Genomic DNA, 23,898 nt, shown 5'->3' on the forward strand with positions numbered 1-23,898 from the left:
TGTAGGGAACTTGGGACATGAATGTAGAATTAAGGTTATTATATGTTTACCATATCTTTTCCCCAGGAGTTCAGGGTGGAGTACACTGTCCCTGCCCCATTTTATTGTCTTCACAACCTCGTGCAATGGATTAGGCTGAGAGAATGATTGGACTTAATGCCTGAGTATGAACTTGCCCATAGTCCAATACTACATATGCAATATTGTCTGCTAAATTCATCATTAAAATTACCACTTATAATCATGATTTGAGGGGTTAGAGCTTCGTGGAAGAACATAAGCGTTACTTGTGAAAGGTTAAATGCCAAGAATCTCCAGGGATCCCAGGCCAAACGTTCTGGAGAGCTGCTACCAATTAGATTCTATACCACTTGGCCAGAAGAATCATTGCTCTGACTTGGCACATGATAATATAATTGAGGTCAGTGCAGTATGAGATAGAGACAAAGAATGAGGCCATACTCCAATGTGGTACAAGTTCATTCCAGAAGTTTAAAAGAAAGAAATCTGTGGAATGTTTTTGGATGACAAGTCCCTAAATACTCCCCCCTCTTTTAACATATGCTTTCTTTTGCATGATTCATCAGCAGCATTTAGCTATCAGCAATGTTATTTTTAATTCTCTTTCTTTGACCTGATTTCAAAGAATATATTTATAAGGGTGGGTCTCTTTTTTTGTGAGCAATAAAAGACAGACCATATATTTGATATTTTGTGCAGTAGCAATTTAAATATTCTTAGTAAACATATAAATTAAATTTTTATGGAAAAACAGTTTGTCCTAACAACTTTTGGCTCTTCAAGATGATTGCTTCTGTGGATGTCTTGAAAAATGGGAATCTCTGCTAGATGTTTTAATATTTATCTTTCTTGGGAGTAACTAATTCTGATTATTTGCTCAGGAATAATCCTGAGAGAAGGATGTTAGAATCACTGGCCTGCTATTTCATAAGCTCTGTTTCTGAAAAATTTAGGAGAGCTGCTTTTTCCCCAACATAGACGGCGCATTCATGGAGGGATATGCCTAGAAGTTTTTAAAACATTAAAAAATGTAACCTGACAATGTAATGTTAAGAGAAAGATTAATTTGGAAACATAACTATTGCACATGTGAACTCACTGGATAGCCAGAACTAGAGCTCCCTGTTGAGTGTACATTCTGGCAAACTTAAATTTACTAATATACTATGTAGCCCTAAACTGTTCAATAATTTTGATTTTTTTTTTCTTAATGAAAAAGACTGCTTCTTGCTCTTCTATGCATCAGTCAATTTGGGAAAACTCTGAAAATGTAGAATATGAAGACTGAATATGTGCCATAGAAGCTTGTAGTAGAATATTTATACCAATAGGATCAGCAGATTTTTTAAACCAATGTTCTCGATGATGGCTTAGAGGAGTGGCCAGAAGCTTACCAGTTTAAACTGTGAAGCTGAAATTTAGCTTCCAGGATGGGGCAAGTTTGACACTATTTGAGTGAATGGATGTTTGTTGCCATGGAATGTTTGTAGCTCCAGGAATTAAGTTTGTAATCAGCTTCTGTGACTGAAGATTAAAACTGGTAATTTGACTGGAATTGAAACCTCCCATGGGAACATGCCGAGGACTGGGAAGATATCCCGGGATCTAATGGAGTAAAGGGACAAAGAACCCAGAGGCAAAGTGACTAGAGAAAGTGTGTAGAATAGACAGTGGGCTAAGAAGGCAGGTAGAAGGTAAGGAGTAGTGCATTGGTGGGCTATCAGAAAGGGTCATCTGAAGAAACAGAAAAGTTCAGGGGGGCTGTATGGTATGATGGGTGAGTAGGGGAGAGATGGACCCTTGAGAGGCTGGTCAAGAGACATGGTGGAGGAAGGCAGAGTCTAAACTGTGACAAATTAATTGTCCCAATTATGGCTACAGCTGTCTCTACAACATTTTGGTGGGAGGAACCTAAATAGGTAAAAAAGGCCAAAAATCAGAGATAGAGGACAAAATGTTATATATTTGATTTAAATTAAGCAGCCAGTTCTTTTGGTTCAAACTTCTAATAAAGGGTTTATTGAGTAATAAACTCACTAGATTATAGGCAGAATAAAGAAGATTTACAGAACATGTGTCCCATAATTCATTTGCTTGTTAATTCCAGGACTAAATATCTTGGGGCTTCTCTTACAAAAAATTGCTGCTCACTTTCTCTGGTGTAGGTTTTTTCTCCAAAAATTTTCACTGTTGGATATTTAGCCCACATAATGCCTATAGAGCATATACTCCATTCTTCAGACAAAACAATGATTGCTGCTCCCAAAATTCTAGTAAGACATGTGCATGTGTGATGTCATGCAGTCAATGGGTCACTGTGAATATGAGACATTTCCATTACATTAATACAACATAGAGCTCTGCCGCATCTCAAATACTGGTTTAAAACTTCCATGGCCAGAGACAATTTCATCAGATGTATGCAGCACTCTCCTTGTTGGCAGATTGCCAGGTGCGCAGAGAAGCAGCAGACTCTCTGATTAAAGATGAAAATTAAATGTTTATTAGAGAGCTACATTTCAGATAGGAAAGCTGAGAGACAAAGATAGTCTCCTGCTACCTTGCTAGCTAGGGAAGGAGAGGAAAGACACTTTTGAGAAGGAGAAAATTGTAGCTGAGTTTATCCATCTAAAGACAGGAAAGGGTCTCTAACCTTGCAGCCCTGTCTAGCTGACCACTTACTCATCTCTAATCTTACAGCCCTATTCAGCTGACCACTTGTCCATCCTCTTCTGAATCTTCTCAGTTCCTTTGCAGGATGGACATTTTCACTTCTAACACTTCTCACTTAGAAGGTATATACACATACAAGTTGCAGGCCAGTGAGACTCATGGGAGAATCCAGTCTCTCCCTCCCATTGTGGCTCTAGAGCCCACCACCAACCTTAACAGCCCAATCCACAGGGCTCCAGCAACTGGGGACGACATTGCTTTCATACTGCCTCCAGAGGGCTTTCAGGTGGTGCAAAGAGGCAAAAAAACCCTGTGAAAAACCCTCCATAACCCAAAACAGAGTTGAGCGGCATAACTCCAAGGCCCACATCACGGTGTTCCCAGCTCCAATGCCTGGAGGGAAACTGACTAAAGTCAGACCCACTTCCAGGAATGTCCCAACCTGCCCCTCCTGTACCAGCATCTACTTGGACACCAACGTAGTTTGGCAGCGGCACTCAGTTCTGGGTATTGCTGTTGTGGTGCAGTAAGACATCCAGACACAGTCATCTTTGCCTTCTCTGCTAGCTGGGGTGCCCTTTACACTGATGGAGGGGGCAAAAGGCTGCACAGACATCCATCGCTCCCTGATGTTGGTTTGACCCCCTCTCCTGTGGATTGGGCAGTGAGCTCCACTCTGGTATCAGATGCTTTGGTGGAGGATGCCAGGAGTTGATCTGGGCTCAGAGCTACTGTCACTATTGTCACAAGACCTAGAGTGGCTCCTGGTATCCTTTAACATGGTAACCTGGCCCAGAGACAATTCCTGAAGCAGCTACCAATTCAAAAGGTAAGAGAATTGTCTGTGCATGTGCAGATGCTATTGTTTAAATGTGGGAATTTAAACTCCCAACATATTTTTAAACTTTTCAGATTTTTCTGCAAATTTGGGGAATACCCCAAGTTTGCAGAAAAAACTGTATAGCATTGATGTGTTCCTTAGCTGCTGACTTAGGTATCTGCAGATAAGGTTATTAGATATACAGATATTTGTGGCAAGCATATGTAGCGTGGTTTTGTGGTTATTTGATTTTGCTACAACCAGCCTAACAACAGGCAGGAAACTTGGGGGATTGGGACATGGGGGACATATTGGTGATGGAGTGACATCACTTCTACAATGCCCCCTCCCCAAACACACATACATAGTTATATCACACCTCTCAAGAATTCCTGGAAGTGCTCTGGTAAAACCATATTTGGGGGGGGGGGATTCCCAGAGATGACTAGCATCTCTGCAGGGAAAACCCTGAAGAGACATCAGTCATTTCTAAGAATTGCCAGAAACTCTAGGGTTTCACAGAATTTTACCATAGAGTTTCTGGTGATTCCTAGACAGATGTAATATTTCTTGCAAGGTTCTCCCAGAACTGACATCTCTCATAGGCCCACGGAGGAAACATAAGCGGGGCGGAGGGTTGTCAACTCTATTACAGTCTCAGGTGATAAAGGAGGCTAGGAAGCTCAACCATCTAGTCAGCTACTTTACTATTTAGAATTCTTGTGAAATAAAGATCCAGTTAAAAGAGTAAAAGAAGTAATCAAAGTGGGTGTGAACAGCTATGGTATCATACAGTATCATTGTATCCATATCATTGTTGCCCTCTCAAATCATTTGCTGCAAAGCACCCCCAGAGCTATTCTGAGTATTTAGTTTAGTGATATATAGCCCTATATATTCAACTTTAAAATAATTAATGTGCTGTTAAGCCAATGAATGCTTGAATGCAGCATATTTGAAAGCTTGAATTCATCATATTTCACAATGATACAGCCTTTTATTACAATAATAGGCTTGTACAGACTGGGATATATCTTGTTCAGACTAAAAAATGAAGGAGAACAAAATTCAGAAAACAACTTGAAAAACATTCTTCCGCTCCAAAGAAAGGAGACAGGTTGGTGACTGGATAGTAAAATGTGTGAATGCATTAGAAGGATCTTCTTTTTCCCTGAGTCCCATCCATTTATTTGACTTCTGTAATGTGAAAATCATTCTTGATGGCACTATAATAGCATAATGATTTGGCACGATATTTATACAGAATCAGAAGAAATGCCAAATTTCTTGACAAAATATGACTTTGCCCACAAATTTGAATCAGTAAATCAGTTCTATTGCTTATAAATTACAAAGACAGAATTGATGTTAATGTATTATTTGTGCATGAAAATTAAAAGAAGAAGCATGGCAGACCCCTTTGTACTACACTGGAGGCTATTTTCCTTTATCCATTGAGATTAGTAATGGATATTCCGGCAGCCCCTTAGCTGTAGTGTGGCTGATACTTTCTCTGTAACAAATTTTCAAGTACTTTTAATATAACATGATGATCAATCCCTCCCTCCCCACTCACCTGGCCCTTTTTTCCTCTCTGAGCAAAAAGTGACCCAGTGCAGAGCTACAGTGACTATGATCATGATGTCGAGTGCTCGTATTAACTAAAGTATGTTTTAAAATGGGTAAAATCTGCCATTAAATATGCCAACTGGTGTAGTGGGTTTTTGTATAATGTAAGAAACAAGGTAGCAGGGAGGGAAGGCTTTAGAGCTCCTTATTGCTTATGCGTAGCAAGGTGGGGTTTTAAAATGTGAGGTAAGTTAATGTTAAACTGCATACTTTATTTCCTTGCAGTACAACCGCTACCAGCGCTATGGTGCAGAAGAGTATGTTCTGCAGATGGGTGGTGTGCTGTGTCCCACCCCTGGGTGTGGAGCTGGCCTGCTGTCAGAACCAGAAGTGAGAAAAATAGTGTGTGAACCATCCAATGAAATGGGCTGTGGGGTAAGAAATGTGCACTTTCCTAATACATTTCCATCAGGGTCAGTTTAAAACCAGGAAAATAATCTATGGATTTTCTTATTTCATTTGTGAGTCTGAAATGCTTTTCATACGACACTTGGTAGCACCAATGAGGAATTCTGTTTCAGGACCACAGCCTAAAAACAAACACTCTGTCATGTAGAATACATCTGTCCCAGAATGCTTTGCTTTAATTGGTTTGCAAAGTTGCTGATCTCAGTAGTTACAGTGAAAAGTGAGGCTGTGCAAATGACAAGCCAAGAGCTTTGACTCTTTTTGAAACTCCCAGCAGTCAGCAAAATGGAAAAGATTTCAGAGCCAAAAGGATTTGTTATTTTATTAGCTGCATTCTCTTTATAGAGGCTTGGAAAAGGAAAGGGTGGGAGAGAATTCAGTAAGTAAAATGGCACTGGGGTTTGAACCAGTCAATGAAGATAAATGCAAGTATAATGACGGTGCTGCATGAAAAATGGTTTAAAATAAGCATGGCCAGAACATAAATTGAATGGATTCTACATATCGAAATTGCTGCCTCCTCCTCCTTTCTTAAATGTTATTACAATAGCATCAACATTGGTCAACAATGTGCTGAATGCATCAAATAAGAAAAATTCAGACATATGGAAGTCCCCTTTCTGTGGTTGCTCCCTGTTCCTGGTAGTCCTTCTCTCAAAATTCTTCAAAGGATTGGAACTGATCTCAGCCTTAAGAAATAGTGACATATTCTCCCTACTGGGTAGTAGGAGGCATGTGTGTGTGATTAAATGGTCCTCATGGACACTTAGCTTGTCTGTCCAGGACTTTCCCAAAAAAATGATAGCTTGGTGACCAAGGATATTTTTGTACGAGGAGAATCTGCATTTTGAAGCAGCAAAATCCCAGAAAGGCTTTTTCTAGTGTGTGCTCTCCCCTTCAATTAGACCACTTTCAGGAAATCCTGTGAGTATTTTTCTTTCTCTTTACACAGACTTTTTGTGATCAGCTATAGAAACGGGGACATTTTAGAGCAGTGGTTCTCAACCTTCCTAATTCCACAACCATTTAATAAAGTTCCTCATGTTGTGGTGACTCCCAACCCTAATATTTATCCATTTTACAGATGGAGAACACTGATGCAGAGAGGCTTAGGTGACCCCTGTGAAAGGGTCATTCGACCCCCAAAGGGGTCCTGACCCCCAGGTTGAGAACCACTGTTTTAGAGCCACATGAGATCATACTGGAGACCTGTGATCAGGTTGTCTTGTTAAGATTCTCTGAGCAGCAGACAGGGAGGGAAACTTATTATTCTAGGACTATAGTGCTAGGGGTATGGGAGAGAGTGTTATCTCCTTTGCCTGTAGCAGTACTTTTTGCTCCATGAGAGAAAATTTACGGGAAAAGTGTCATTTATATTTATTTGAACTTTTTTTTATGCTGCAGTGAGGAAGAGAAGATAATAATTTTAATGTGTATGCAAATTAAGAGGGGCCATTTTGAATAATGGAAAATACATGATATTCCAATATATTTATACTAAGTTGCCAAGCGACAGATGTCAATTATTTCTTCAGACTGATTCTACTGAGGCTTTATGTGCCAAAGCAGAACATTTTCTCTATACAGTTATAGCCTAGTGTGAATTTGTCGAATGTTTATCAGTATGTCTGATATGTCTTTTCATGCCAATAATAAGGTTACAGCAAATTCTGTGTGCACATATGTGTAAACACACACACACACATATTAGAATGCTCAGTGTTATTTCAGTGGTCCCAATAAAATGTATTATGTGGCATTTGGGGGGAAGTGGAATTGAATGATGGTACTGCTGTTGTCTTTTTTTTGGTAACAAAAGAAATCTTCCTGGTTGCCTAAATTGATAACAGTAAAGGGCAATTTGTTTGCTGGACTAGAAAGCAGTATTAGTTTGTTTTCTATGACATTGTTAGCATCTGTCATCCTTGGTCGAAGCAGAGCTTTCCCCAGAACTAGAGCAGAGCTATACAGTTGGAAAGCACTACTTGTGCGTGCGTGCGTGCGTGCGTGCGTGCAAGAGAGAGAGAGAGAGAGAGAGAGCGCATTGGGTATGCATTCACTTGCACCTATACATATAAAACTCCCAAGAAAAAAGGAGGATAGAATGACAATAGTTGCATATCAAAGGACAAAAATCATCAAGTCACAAATAATTTTTTCTTCTGTTATCCTGTGCCAAAAGCCCCATGGTACAGAGTGCTAAGCTACAGTGCTGCAGTCAAAAGCTCTGCTCTCAACCTGCATTCAGGTAATGAACTGAAGGCTAACTCAGACTTCTCTTCTCCTGAAGTCAGTGAAATGAGTACCCAGTTTGCTGGAGATAAAGTGTAGACAACTGGGGAAGCAATGGTAAACAAAGTCTGCCTAGTACATGGCATGATGTGATATCACTCCATGGGTCTGCAATGACCTGGTTCCTTCATTTTTTATCCTATGCTACTGGAAATTATAATGTATTAAGACATTCCACAAATGAACTGAATCAGAAGTCGCATGTTTCTAAGTAGAAGTGGTGCACAGTTCAATAAATTGCTGTCTTCGTCTGCAGGAGCTCCCTGCAGAGGGACAGAGCATGTGGAACAGCATCATAAACATTTTGGGACTGCATGCAAATCTTGTTGGTGTCCTGCCCATGATAGCCATATAGCAAAGCAAAGATTTGAAGTACTCTTTCAGGGCTGTTTCCTACATTAAATGTAAAACATAAAATGACCTTATAATTTTTACATAAGTTAAACTAGTTGCATAAGCATATCTTCAAAACTGTTTCAGAAACATGTTATCTATTGAAGCATTTCTTCCAGATCTGCACCAAATTCCAGGATATATATTTATTCTGCAATATTTTGAGACACTGTTGTTTCGAGACACATCAATTGACAGTTGTTGTGACCATACTAGCAGAGGCTTATTGACACAAATGAGTTTTTTGGGGGGCCCCCGGCTTCATTTTGTGTTGATAAGCCCCTCCCGGCGCTCCTCCCAGACTCCAACTAACCTCACCGTGGCGCAGACCCCCATCTGGACCATGTGAGATGGCGGGGGCCAGGCTACTCCTTCAGCCGGCGGATGAAACAGCTGTAGGCAGTCCAGCGGAGGAGGGCAGCAGTGGTCCTGGGAAAGTCTGGCTGCTGCTGGCCCCTCCCAGCTCCAGTTCCATTGGCGGTCGCCTCCCTGCCTCATTCGTTGGGGGTCAGGGGGTTTGCAGCTTTGGACAGGTATGCCCATCCCTGCCCCAGACAGGGCCACAACAGCCAGTGGAGGGGGGCATGCCAGGCAGGGATGCCTCTCCGCCAGAAAAGTGTGGAGGTGATTTTGCGCTCCCTACATGATTGGATAGGTGGCGCCCAGGGACATGTGACCCCACATGTTCCTCTGGCAGGTATGCCCCTGCATACTAGTCAGTAGTCTTTTGAAATCAGTGGGGAACTATATTCTAGCTTCTGAAGGAAATGGGCAGCCCCATCCATAAACTGTGTGCCTGGCTGTGGCTCCACTACACCCAGCTGCCCCACCCAAGGAGCTTTACAGCTGCTTGGGGAGGTTGAAAAGATTCCCTCCAATTGAGAAGCCCCGGTGGGCAGCACCACACACTAGACCAGGGGTAGGGAACCTGCGGCTCTCCAGATGTTCAGGAACTACAATTCCCATCAGCCTCTATCAGCATGGCCAATTGGCCATGCTGGTAGGGGCTGATGGGAATTGTAGTTCCTGAACATCTGGAGAGCCGCAGGTTCCCTACCCCTGCACTAGACAAAAGGCTATTTTAAGTGCAGACTGTGGCCTGCCAGCGTACCACCAGCAAAGGCCAGGAGGAAGCCAACTAATGTCAGCTCTTCCCCCTGCCCAGCCCCGCCCCAGCCTACTCCTGCCATGGCAGTGGGGCACTGGCGCAGCGTTCACCATTGCGTTCCAGTCCTGGCTGTAAATTTGCTATGCATTCATGTAAGTTGTAATCCATGAATACTAATGATATGGTATGAAGAAACTGATGTTTCTGAGCTGCCTGATCTCAATTTATGGCAGAAGGTGGAAATCTAGAATTTCCAGCCTCCATGAGGGATCTGGAAATCTCCCAGCATTACATCAGCTCTCGAGAGTACAGAGACCAGATCCTTGGAGTAAATGGCTGCTTAAAAGGGTGGGCTGCGCAGTATTATATCTTGCTGAGATCCCTCCCCTCTTCAAATCCCACCTTTCCTAAACTGCACCCGCAAAATTTCCAAGAACTTCCTAACCCATAGTTGGCAATCCTGTGGAGGCCTCAGTTCTCTAAGGTCATTGACATACTTTTTCTGAATATCTGTATATAGTAGCATTCTATTCCTCTAGCCTTTCACTTCTGGTTTGTTTTTTTAGAATTCCACCTCCAAATACATAATCAAATACAAATTATAATTTGATTACTGAAAACACTTTCAGTAATCAAATTATAATTTTCCTGCCTCCTTGTTCCAACTTCAGAAGAAGAAGAGTTTGGATTTATATCCCCCCTTCCTCTCCTGTAGGAGACTCAAAGGGGCTTACAATCTCCTTGCCCTTCCCCCCTCACAACAAACACCCTGTTAGGTAGGTGGGGCTGAGAGAACTCCGGAAAGCTGTGACCAGCCCAAGGTCACCCAGCTGGCGTGTGTGGGAGTGCACAGGCTAATCTGAATTCCCCAGATAAGCCTCCACAACTCAAGCGGCAGAATCAAACCCGGTTCCTCCAGATCAGAATCAAACCCGGTTCCTCCAGATCAGAGTGCACCTGCTCTTAGCCCCTATGCCACTGCTGCTCTTCAGCTCTTCAGCTTGTTGATCTCTACAAAATACTCCTCATGGTGGGACGGTGGGGAACATGGGGAGGATCTGCAGTGGGAACAGGGAATTGGTGGAAATTGCAAACTTAGTCTGAATATTGAAGCTCAGTATGATATCTCATATATGGTTGGTTGAATTAACGTTGTAGTCATATGTGATTCCCTGAAGCTGCGTATGTATGTGTATGTTCTAACCACGATCTTTTAAAAGTCAAGTGTGTTACTTCCATGGTCCCTTTTGGGTTTCTGGAGGGAGTGCTGAAAGCCCAAATCCATGGACATGGGCCTGTACCAAAGTAAGAAGGCATGTGGAGATGAAGAGAAGTGACCAGATATAGTGCTCATTGGGAAAACATGTGACAGAAGCGTACAGGGAATATAAAAAGTATTGATGAGGCATGCCTGCATTTTTGGTATCCTATCACTCAAATTAAACAGAATTCCATGATATAGTAGAAGATAAGGGACAGAGGAAATTGAAGGAATGCATATCTGCATATTTGGTACAATTCTGGCAGATATAATCAGGTCAATGGCTAGATAAGCTTTGCTTTTGATCCACTTTCTCTGAAATCATAGAAGATCAGCTGATCCTCTGATAACATTCCACTGATCTCAGGTTTTTGGGTGCCAGCTCATTATTTTTGTATGAGATAATTTAGAGTGTAAAAATTACTCAGGGTACCATAGACACACCTGTCTGCTTTTTGTCTTCTCACTACTTCCCTGTCTCAGTTCTATTATCTGTAAAATAGCAATAATTGTCTCGCTTCATTGTTAGTAGATAAAAGAAATTCATCAACACAATCACAGGCAGGCACCCTGTCTGATATATCCCTGGAATAGTCCCCAAAACCGTTCCCTGAAATAGCCTCTGGCAAGCATATTTACATGGCCTGCACATTTTTGCCTTTTGTTTTCCAAAGTAATATATAACAATACAAAGAATATATCTTTAGAGAGACTAATATTAGACAATGTGCATTCTGTACAAGGCTTCTTTTGGCTAGGATTGGAAAGCCAGGGGAGGGAGGGTGACGTTTTGCCGTTAGAAATGCTGCATCCCTGAGAATGTTTCTGCCAGCTACCTAGGCAGTTGCTTTATCTTTTTCAGTTTTTTATCTTTACTTATAAAAATATTAATTTGATTTTCCAAAGGATTAATATTATGCACTGTCCTTCCACCTTCATTGCTATTCATTAGACTAATCTCTCTCACTTTCATAGCTGCGATGTTTCAGTGTTGACATGTTTAACACAAAAACCGGCAGCAAAATATGTAAACCATTACGCTGTGCCAACTATCCCAACTTTTGAAAAATCTGGCTGTAATCAAGGTTCTTGAAAGCTCAATAAATAAGGCATCTTTGTCTTGTTTTGTACCAGACTAGCATATTACTTCCTATATATCAGAATAATGTTTTCTGTTCAAAGAGTATATTCCTGAAAAGATTAGGCCTGAGCTCCAAGGAAAAATACTTGATTTACCTAGTTGCGATGGGTACGGTAATGTGTACATATGCTGTCCAAACTGCAACGAACATTTTCAGCACCAGTTTAACTTTCTCCAATGGGTTGAATTTGCTCTGGTAAGAGACTGAGTGAGATTCTTAAAGTTAAACATGGGGGAACCTGTACAATCAGATTTTCCAAGCTGCAAAATCATCCCCAGATTGTTTCCCAGCTTCAATTAGCCCCTCCCCAAGCTGCTGTTCTTGGTGTGTGAAAAATATGTGTGTCTTCCTTGATCAGGGCAAATAGAAATGCAGTGTGGGGATTGAGGCCAGGAAAGAGTGAAACCAGGGAACATTTAGGTAGGAGTGCTGTGATCTGATCCAAAGCTGACCATGGCTGCTTTTAGCCCTTTACAAAAACTATAGAAGATCAGGATATGTTCCAGTTTGGGGGGAGGGGCTGAAATGGGAAAGATGTACTCCAGTGCTCTCATCATACATGCGCTCATAGAAGATGCAGTACTTGCATACCTCTGTAAACTTGCTGGCTCTGATGGGGGTAAAAGGGGCATGAACAAATCAGCACCTTCCACATTTTCCCCTTATGAAATGGAGGATTACTGCTCCTGAGCTCTTGAGACACCACCTGTGGCCTCCTCTTCCGTGCAGAGGCAAATGGACTAACTGCAGGCCTTGGAACAGACCCTGCCAGGCCAGCCTTTTGTACCAGCCTTTGGTACTGGCCTTGAAGGAGGAGGAGGAGGAGGAGGAGGAGGAGGAGGAGGAGGAGAAGTTTGGATTTATACCTTGTCTTTCTCTCCTGTAAGGAGACTCAAGGCAGCTTACAAACTCTATTCCCTTCCTCTCCCCATATCAGACACCTTGCGCGGTAGGTGGAGCTGAAAGAGTTCCACAGAACTGTGACAAATCCGAGGAGGAGACCCTAATTGGAACTTCTAGTTTGGCCTTTCAGAATCCTTATATCCGTATATCCCTCTTGCAGTACAAGGTGCTCACAACATTGTCAGGCATTTCTGTGTAAAAAAAAATCAAAAACCATAAAACAAAATCACATCTTGGATTGCAATTAGCATCATATACAAGGTACAGGCCTGTTTCTGTGAATCAGGCATAGTTAGATTTGTTTCAGTGAATCCAGGCAGTTTTAACTCACAAGGAAATGTATTCATATGTATAAAAAATGAAGATTGGATGGTATGTGACAACTGATGAAATGTAGCAAAATCAGCCTTATCCCTATGACTGATCATAATAGAAATAATGATAAAAAACTTGCCTTTTATGTTTTGAATTCTCTGACCCTCTTTATTTTATTCCGATTGCTTTTTTCAGAAATGTGCTATAAATATATTATTATGGTCAAGATAACAGTGGAGGACATAGTTGAGATTAAAGAGCTGGCTCAAAGCAGAATTGTTCCAGGACATCATGTTGTGACTTTTTTCAAGGGGAATGAAAATGAGACAGACGTTTTCCATTACTGCTAAACGCTGAGTTGCTAGCATTATGCCACAAGCTCTAGGCAGTAATCATGTATAGCTTTCTTCTATTGAGTGGGCACTCTAGCCTGTAAAAAGTGGAATTCCATCTTGTTGACACATTATGCTTCGCTTGCTAAGCAAGTTGTTTTGCTGGTAAAATATGACAAGCTTTCCAAGGATGACTGAAATACTGTTTTCTACTAATGTCTAACATGGTTTGCAGTGATCTGCAAGAAGCACAGGAGCCTTTAATGAGTGCCTGATTGCTTATGAGACTTATTGTTATCTTTACCCTATTGTCACGCAATACAATTAGTGTATCATGCTGTTGTCAAAGGACATAATTATTCCCAGTGCCATGTTGTACAGCAACTCAGTGAACCTGAGGCAGATGTGAAACTCCAGTGTCAGCATTGAAAGGGAACAGGAGAACATTTCCATTGTTAGTGTAACCTCAGCTTGTGGGTTCTGTGGGGCAGTACTTGGAATGAGTTGCAACAACAATTTTTAAACAACAAAATGGTTTACTTTTCTTTACAATTTACACTTTTTCCAACTTACATCAACATTTAACGTTACAATTCAAGGTCCTGTTCAGGTTGCAATACAAGTCCTTCTATTTACAGTCTACTGATATTGCCAAGTCCAAATTCTTCTTTGCAAGTTGGCTGGCTCCTGAAGACTCCAAGGGCTTGATGAACAGGTTGCAACATGATGAAGGTCTCCAGGAGAACTCTCACCCATTACAACCACAAAAGAAACCCTGAAACAATAAACTCCAACATTTACAACATAGCAAAAACAAACAACTACCTTCCCAGTAGTTCCCAACAATATTGCAATTACCTTAACAAGGTGTTAAGGGCTTATAGAAATCAAGGTCCAAGTCTGGTAGCCTTGTCTTCTGCAAAGAGCTCTTTCAGCCTTTCTGCTGCTCTGAGTCTCCACCCCCTTACTGGGTCAACCCATTCTGGGCCAATCCATTCTGGGCATGGGGGTTACATTAGCAACATGGACCCTATCAGTTTTCTTATTGTGAGGAAGCAAAATAAAGAGTTCACATGAGAGCAAGCCAATAGTTTGTATTTGGGTTAACAACTTTAGAAAATATCTCACTGTATCTGTACCTTTCAGCTGCACCAAGATTGATGGTGATTTCTAACCATTTTTCAGCCAATTTGGAGAAGGTAAAGCATGAATGTGACCTTTAGAAATGAAAATAAAGGGGGAAATAATATATTGCCACATACCCTGATCTGTAGTATTATGTGGCCCCTTATTCATTACACCCATGTGAAAAAATAGGGGTGAGGTTCAAAAATAAAATTCAGACTAATTCTGGAAATTTGTATCGTATCCATAATCAATCGCTGATGCATTTGTTGGCTAAGAACATTGGGAAGAGAAAACTGGAAAGAAATTGCCAGTTGCTGGATAAAGGAAGACCAAATAAAAAGAGCATATAAGAAAGCTTTCTCCCTTCAGGAGGCTGAGGGGCAGCCTGTGGCATTGTCAGAAACACTCTGAGAGGGAGATAATCTCTGAGTTGGAAGTTATAACTGACCCATAAAAGGCAAAAAATTCCATAAGTACAACACATTTGGGACCGTACTCTAGAGATAATTCCTTGCATCCTACCATTTCCCAAGGTCTCAACACTCTCTCTATATTTTCATAATGTTTCTAATTTTATTCCTTTACTGCAGGCCCTCTTTTGAATTATGAGGCTCAAGGATTGCACACAGATTCTTGGGCAAACAGAGGTCTCTCTGAAAAGCATCTCCCTTGCTGACAAGATGCTGACTGAAAATAAGTAGCACTTGCTGCTATCTGCAGGGGCAAGCATATATTCCCCCTTGATAGGGGACGTCGTCTTCTGGCTACAGAAGCACTAGAAATAGCAAAGTGGGGATTTATTCATTTGTGTTATTTATAGTCCATCTTTCTCACTGAGACTCTAGGTGGGTTACACAGGGTGAGTCAACAGGATGGGACAACCAATAGATTAAGCAATAAGGTTCACATTTGAGAAATCTGGCAATAAACTGAAATCTTAAAAATGGAGTTGAAACAAATGCTTAAACAACAGAAGTGAGTCATTTGCTCAGATGAGAGAGAAGGCCAGACATTTTCACTGTCACATTGTAGGGCAGTTAATTACCTGCCTACTGAACCTATTTTTGCACATATGGAGGGAAATGGGGAGAAGGGAAGTGCTGGAAATGAAAAACATATGTTCTTATAAAATGCAAAATCCTCAAAGAATTTTCTTGAGCACAAGGAGACATTTGCAACTCTCCCACTGACAGTATATCATTTTCAACTGACTGCATCTGAAAATAGAGAAAGCAAATCAAGAGGAATATAAAAATTAACATAATTGAGGACCAAAGTGGTGAGCTTTTGCTTTGAACAAAGTGGTACATCACTGAGTCACAGTAGATGAAACATTAATGCAATCAGCCAAAGTCATGGGCTGACTTCGAGTGACAGAGACCAACAAGAGGGTCCCAATTATAATACAACCTTATCTAACCAATCATCTACAATTTTTTCAGATATAAGCAGGAAAAAGACACAGGCTGAATGATGAATATTGCTAATAAATGTAAAAGAGAAATCTAGCTAAGCTCTCAAAAGGCTTCTTTGGATGCTTGTTGTTCAACTTATTGTATCACTGCATGTAAGAATTGTTTAATCAATGGGAAAGGGTGGAATGCAAGGTGGAGAAGAGGATTAGATGCAGGAGTTTATTGACCTGGGATTTATAGTTTATGTTTGCTCAAACTTTTGATAACACAAACATAAAGAATATCCTGCATGGCTGTTTCTTAATCTTCTGAAATGACCAATAAGCCAGTTTCACAACAGGCTCAGATATAGCAAGATTATAAACAGCAGCTCACAGACAGGAAGTCCACAAATCGGGACTGATTAAACTACTGTGAGTGACTTTTCTAGCCTTCGATACAAGTATACATTAGGACTCTGGCAGAAGAAAACTAGGCCCTAAAACCAGGTTTCTCCAGACTGCTGATAATGGCAGTGTGGAGATCTGTGGGAGACCATGTAGAAAAGAAGAACAAGTGTCCTCATTATAGGTAAATGTATCACTGGCAGCTTACCATCAGTATAATAAATGAGAACAACTAAAACTTAAACCGACTCCATACAATAGCTATGTGTTGGGTAAATGGCAGTTGAAAAGACATAAGGAAGAAATGGTCTCCAAAGTAATACAGTTTTCACAGAACAGGAGACACAGAGGGGGAACAATATTACCAATGGTCAGATTATCTAAGCAGGGAGTTTGGGGTGCTCTGCTTGAACCCTTCCATTTCATGTCACATGCGGGGGGGAAAAAGGCAACAAGAGAGAGAAAACACTCTGATTATGTTCAGATTGACTTTTTCTAATGATCAAACATGTATATTTCCTGTTGTGGCCCCTACCTTGTGTTCTAAAGTGGTCGAAGTCAGAAGGTTTCCCACACTTCTGTCTTTCTGCAAATTACGTTAGAGATATGCATTTGGTGAAAGCCAAACAGAACCCCCCCCCCCAAAAAAAAACACCTTATCGGTATTGAAGGCAGCAATTTAAAAGGAGCAAGAAAGCAGATCCCGAACCATGCTGAAATTTTTTGGCATGATTCTGGCTCCTTTGGACCAGCTGCCATTTTTTTTTAAAAAAAAAGAATCACTTCCCCTCTTCTCTTGCTTACCCGCTTGTCGGCTCCACAGCCCCAGCCACCAAATCCCACGTGGAACTCCAAGGCTCCAGGCACACAGCTCCACTGCCCCAGCCACCAAGTCCCATTGGAGGCCACGACAGGGACAGAGCTCCACCACTGCAGCCACCAGGTCCTAAAAGACAGCCACGATAGCTGCTGGACTTCACGTATGTGAGGAAAGGGGAGGTAGAGATCAGAGGAATTTGGATTTGGGAATAATGGATCTGATGGGGGGGGGGGAAATCCTGGATTTTCCAATATGAGGGTTTGGAAATACCTGGGATTCCTGAAAAAATTCATTAGATCCAAATCCAAATTGTACTGATTTTTCACATTCATTAGATCTCACATCCTATTGATTGCAGAGACTTGCACTTTATAACCCACCTTAAGTTTCAGTGAGAAAGGCAAACTAGAAATAAAGTAAATAGCAGTAAATACAAAATAGCTGTAAATGGTGGAAGATTTTTCTAACCCATTTCTCTCAGAGAAATTTGATTGTTGAAACGTTCTCAGACAAATTTGACTGTTGAATGTTCAAATGTCTAAAATCATTTAATTCTTCTTTGAATTTTTAGTTGCAACCCCTCACCCCACTGAATGAAATAAAAATACAACAAAATATAACAACAGTGGTGACAAGTCTACATATAAGCATCTATAAAAGATTTCCAAATATCTAAATATGTGTTCATGAGCAATTGTCATCTATATGCCATACTCTCAAATGCTGATACGGTTGTAAAGTCCTCAATCCATGGGATTACTGGAAGTGGGTAGTGTTGTAATACAAACCTTTAAGCCACTGTGAGGGCATGGAGGGTTCATTTTTACTGACCATCAGTTAGTCTTCAAGAGACAGTTTAAAAGTACACAAGCGTCCTCAAAGATCAATGAATATTTTAATACAATATTGATACAAATAATCATTTCCTCCTAAAAAGACCAAATAATTGGCTAGGCCCAAAGCATATACTGTATCTTGTAAGCTACTCCACCAGCAATTAGACAAGTACTTTTGTTATGCTGAATCATATCTCATCCAGCCCTTTAAGCGAATCACAAACATCTACCATTTACAATTAGATTGTAGGGTTTTTTTTTCTTTAAACCATTACGTTGCAGATAGCCTCTACTTATTTTACCCTATTCAGATCTTGGCAATCCTATAAAAATCATAGTGTGCAGAGATCCTCCCCCCACCCCCACTTCCAGGTTAAATCTTGGCCCTTGTTATGGAAAAAATGTTTTTAAAATATACTCTGAAATGTCTAGCACAGTCATTCTCCTCTGACAGATGTGATTTGTGCTTCATATTTGAAGTTTTAAACCAAAACTACTGCTGTATCAGATCATTCAAGAAATTACTTAGCTGAAAAGTGTGTGTGTGTTCTTCCCTTTTGTGTTGGCTGTAGGAGGCTTATGAAACTTCAAATGCTCTTTTGAATTGAAGATCTAGTACTTAAAGAAAATTTCACTTTAAAAGAAATATTTTGGACCTGTTTCATGTAGTTGTGTATAGACATGGAATAGAGAATATTCTCAACTTAATAATAGCATTGTTACTGCAAAGTTATATTACAAAAAGTAAAGGAAATATAGAAACTGAAATGATCTGTGAAAAGAAAATAAAGTGATCCAATTAAACAAGAGACATCTCTAGCACATAAAAGGGAAACTCTGAATTGAAAACAGGGCTGTGTTGTTGAGGGCAATGGGCAACAGTAATTTAGACAGACATAAGAAATAATAGACAACCAGATACATGTTGGACATAAAAGAATATCATTGAAAAAAGGGTGAGGGGATAGATTCCAATCTGGATAATATATCCTTGAATGGTGTCCTTGACCGAGGGCAGCGAGTCATGGTTGGCTAGCCATATCTCAGTTAATTTCATTCTATCCATACATTTCTTTGAAATTAAATCATTGATATTACTAGGCTATTTTTTTTCCTCTGTAAGAGCACTTATGCTAAATCAGATGGCAGGGAGTCTGGTGATGGAAAATCTATTCGTTCTGTACTTACAATGTGAGCCAAGAGATAAAGTAGAACATTTTAAAAGTACTAGTGTCCAACATGATCTGATGGGATCAGCTGCCAAAAGGGCTTGGATAAGTGGACTCACTCCCAGGGGCCTTTTTACAAATGACAGAGATAACTCTTTTTTTCTCACTAGCACAGCCATTTTCACTCTTGGGATATCACCACTTGTTTTCAGGATATAGCAGTTGCTATTATATTTCAGTGATGCCAGCAGTCCATGTTTTCTGTATTGATCTGAACATGCTAGTACTGTATCACTGCCATTATTGAAATGAAACCTCCTGGTTTCCTCACTCTGTATGTGTGAAAGGTGAGTGGGGGAGGGAGGGTTAAACAAGATTTTTAAAAATCTAAAACAAGAAGCATGTCAGCAGGTTCACACAGCTTGAGATTGCATAATATGCAACTTATCCCTGAAATCAGCCTCCATCCCTGAAGGCTGGTAAATGTCACACCAATCTTTAAGAAAGGATCTAGGGAGGACCCAGGAAATTACAGGCCAGTCAGTTTGACATCTGTTCCTGGTAAATTAGTAGAATCTAGGCTTGGCCAGTACCCTAGAAATTTGGTAAAATTCAGATTTGGATTTATTCGGGCATAAAATTATCTGTATGCTTGAATAAGACAAATAACCTATTTGGGTATACCCGAATATTCAGAAAAATTCGGATCTGTCTGATTTGGGGGGGGGGGGTATTTTTGGTGTTTTTTTTAATTTTGGCCTGCAGGGTGTGAATCTTTAAAGCTAGCGGCACCAAACTTTCAAGATATCATCCGAAGATTGTCCGGATGATACCACCTGAGTTTGGAGGAAGCTGGTGCAGTGGGGCCAAAGTTATGGACTCCCAAAGGGGGTGCCCCATCCCCCATTGTTTCTAATGGGAGCTAACAGGAGATGGGGCTACCCCTTTGAGGATCCCCCTGAACCAAAATTCATCAAGCTTGGGTGGTATAATCAGGACAGTCTCTGGATGACATCCTGAAATTTTGGTGCCACTAGCTTTACAAATGCACCCTTGACAGGCACCCCAATTATTTGCTGAGATTCTTTGCTTTGCCGTGGCTTGGCTCCATTGTAGCCAATGGGAAATTTCTGAGTGTGTAAGCAGGCTGCATATTTGTGAAGATAGAGGCACCAGACTTTCAAGGTGGTTCCAGGAGGCCCTCCTGGTAATAGCATCCAGACTTGGTGAACTTTGCTTCTGAGGGTTCAATTTTATGGGCTTGCTAAAGGCTTATTTTGTTCCCCCGCTCCTGCATGTGAAGCCTGCTGGCTGAGTTCTCTCAGAACTCTCTCAACTCACGCCCCTCACCTGCCCCCAGGCTTGCTGTTATGCCCAGCTGGCTTTGTGGTATAGGTTTGGGGGCAGCCTCTGGGGGGGTTTGTTCTGGGTAGGGACTTCTAATTTCCAGCAGGGCTGCTGATATGAGTCTCCTGAAAGGAACCAGTTAACATTGCTAAAGTTTGCTTGGGAGGGGCAAATGCTGTGGGCACCCAGTTGAAGGTGAACCTGATGCCCACAGCATTTGCCTGTTCTAAAATCATTATAGTAGTGAAGGAGATGGTTAACCTATGTATTGAGCAAATTAATGAAAAATTATGTTTAATATAATAAAAGATTTTTGTACACTGCTGTATTTATATTTAATTAAGTTTCTGAAATATGTATCACAAGCTTTGATCATTCAGGACAACATGATGTTGTATTGTTCCCTTTTAAAACCATGCAAACAGTGTTTGTCCCAGTGGGAAATGTCATTAATTATTAGCAAATGATGTCTTATATGATTCCAATCAATAGCTCAATCTTTATTTCTAATATAACATTGGAAATTGGAAATTGCATTAAGTATGTTTAATCCATTGAGAGATTTCCAGCTGAAGACTTGACACATGACAGAAATAATTTACCCTCAGAGCATTTACAAAATGTTACTTGATTATAAAACATTATCTGTGTAATTGCAATGTGCTATGCTTTAGCACACTGCAAAAAGGTATAGTGGTATTTTCTTAGTGTTGATGATCAGCATGGGTTTTTAAATAGTTAACAACTTTAACTTCAGTGTTTGCTGCAACCACTATCACTATGTAACATCATCTGCCATAGTCTCAGTGGAAAAGGGTGAACTATAAATAACATAAAGATTTTGTAAAAATGAAAAGGAGTGTTCGGGCACGTTAAGACAAGAGGACAGGCAGTCAGTGACAGGGCCACAACTGCACCGCTTCCACAGAGACTTCCTAGCAGCATGGGAAGGCTGCAAAAGCATAAAAGTCTTCCCATCACTGAGCTTAATAGGCCCTTTCGGGTGGCGTAAATCTTACTCCCGACCCAGTCCTGCTACACTGGTGGTGGCTGTGGTTCTGGAACACTGGCACCGCATCTGGCACCATGTCCCAGTGCCAAAGAGGGTGGTGACAGCCACACACCAGTGGTTTCACTCCTCCATCAACGCAAGTGCCCCAGGGAGAGCAAATCCGCCAGCGTGGCCACACACTGCTTTGCCAGACAGATTTGCCCCTCCTCCTTTGGATAGGACCAGAAGGGTGCATTAAGATATCACAATAAACTGTATAAGCCTTGGTTTATATGTCAGAAAGTCTACTAGATGTAAATAAATCCCATTTTGTGCATAAAGCCTTCTTTGCTTCTTTCTGCCACAATAATCAGCTGAGGGTTGCTCTAAGAAAAACTATTGAAACCCCTTTTCCCTCTTGAGGAATGACTTAAGCCAGTCTGCTGATGCTGTTTTTCCAAAAAAAATTTTTTTTGGGGGGGGGGGGATGTGTATATGAAGGAACCATTGTGGGAAGAGGTGATAACATGGTCCTTCCTATCACAAATGGCTGCTATTCTTGGTAACAGAATGGATGTCTTTGGTCTTCCTTCTTTATATGGTTGCTTTTCTTCATTCCTCTTCTCTTCTTGCCCAACTTCAGCTTACAACAACCTTTCAAATGCAACACACACTGTTATTATTTCCAAGTGGAGACATGGTTGGTGTTTGTATTGAAAGGAAGTTTTTTTCAAGGCTTCAATTTTACCTGTTCATTGTCTATCCAAAGGCATTTTACCCAGAGAAAGGATGAACAATATTACACAACAGGATTCATAGAATACAAAGAAATTCATTTACTGAGACGGTTCTAGCACAGCATTGTTTTCTGCTGCATTTTACCTTGTGATGTGCACTAGAAGCTTTTATTGGCATTGTAGTATTATTTCTGTAAAAAGGTTCCTTTGTATTTCAGTAAAGATTGTGTCATTAGCCTTCATCTGAACCATCATTGTTGCTAACTTGTTTCACACTTTTTGTTTTGTATTGTCCTGAAGAAAAGTTTTGCAGCTGAACACAAAACTGGAGTAATAAGTGGACTTGGGGAGTATTATTTTGTTTTGATTTGATCCAGATTGGCTCAGGTTATGGTTTATTCTCCAACCGAATGTGAGGCAACTTCACAGGAAAATTGCTAAATTAATGACAGCATACAACTCCAATTTTGCACAGGAAAATTAATTTAAGGTCACCCTATTTTTGATGGAAACAGCCATGTTTGTTGTTGATATTCCTCTTCCCCACTCACATTTAATGCATGTAGAAGAAGGGTCTCGTTTAGCAATCCCCAACATTTTTGTGACTGTAGAAACGTTCAGAATTCTGACACAGGGTGGTGTGTGGCCACTGCAGATGGCAGAGTCAGCCAGAAAATTCCAGGGAGTAAGGTTAACATCTTTATGCAGTGATTCTGTATTGTCTTGCTTATATACAGCTTACCTTCTATCACAATTTTGTTTAAGTCTACACATCCAACCAAATCTTCACTAACCAGTCAGAAGCCTTGCTGAGCAAAAGCTCCATTGTTACCCAAAGTGGTGGGAAGTCTCTCGGGCCCCTTCCGCACACGCAAAATAATGCGTTTTCAAACCACTTTCACAACTGTTTGCAAGTGGATTTTGCCATTCCACACAGCTTCAAAGAGCACTGAAAGCAGTTTGAAAGTGCATTATTCGGCATGTGCGGAATGAGCCTCTCTTTAAGTGTGGGGAAATAAGCTGGAACAGACTCTTGACTGGGCAACATGGGGCCTTGAATGCCTATTTATATGAGAATCAGCTTTTATGTAGAAACTTGCAGGAGAGTGGCTCAAAATTTAACAATTTTTATTAAGGGATAAAAATGGGGGTACACAGGCACACAATAAAACAACAGAGGTGCCACTGTCTGTCTTAAAACAGGGGCCCTTGGTCCACCTAGGTCAGTCTGGCAATATTATCTAGTCTCACTTTCTAAAAAAGATTTGGCAGGGTCCAGGAGAGGTGTTGGTAGGCTCCATTTCACCCATGGGCACTATGTGTGGGGGGGGGGCACAGTTTTTATATATAAAGTGTGTGTGTGTAGATGTCTGTGTGTGGGCCATCAAGGCATAGCTGACTCACAGTGACCCTGAAGGGTTTTCAAGGCATGAGACATTCAGAGGTGGTATGCCATTGTATGCCCCTTTGAGGGCTGACACAGATATGGAAGAACTGCCCTAAGGTCACCCAGCAGGGTTCATGTAGAGGAGTGGGAAATCAAACTTGGCTCTCCATATTAGAGTCCTGCCACTCTTAACCACTACACCACACTGGCTGTCATAAAGGTAGAGAGGAGCTTAATCTTCCTCTGTTGTACAATCTCTTACTCCATTTGCCTCAGCCCAGCTCTGATCCTGGAAGTGATCCACACAGAGAGAACAATGCTGAAAGCATGCAGTATGGGTAGATAATATAAGGGAGGGTTAGTTCTTTTGTGCTCCTCTGAAGAT

General features: G+C 41.0%; 1 protein-coding gene across 2 annotated transcripts in view; it reads left to right on the top strand.

The window, feature by feature from the left end:
• PRKN (parkin RBR E3 ubiquitin protein ligase) overlaps positions 1 to 23,898 on the top strand; it is an 896,318-nt gene that overhangs the window by 762,564 nt on the left and 109,856 nt on the right. For both annotated transcript variants that reach the window (XM_048487681.1, XM_048487690.1), the window contains one exon: positions 5,369 to 5,518. In XM_048487681.1, the coding sequence (XP_048343638.1) occupies positions 5,369 to 5,518 (150 nt within the window). The remainder of the gene's footprint in view (positions 1 to 5,368; positions 5,519 to 23,898) is intronic.

The sequence above is a fragment of the Sphaerodactylus townsendi genome, linkage group LG01, assembly GCF_021028975.2.
Source record: "Sphaerodactylus townsendi isolate TG3544 linkage group LG01, MPM_Stown_v2.3, whole genome shotgun sequence".
NCBI classification, from domain to species: domain Eukaryota; kingdom Metazoa; phylum Chordata; class Lepidosauria; order Squamata; family Sphaerodactylidae; genus Sphaerodactylus; species Sphaerodactylus townsendi.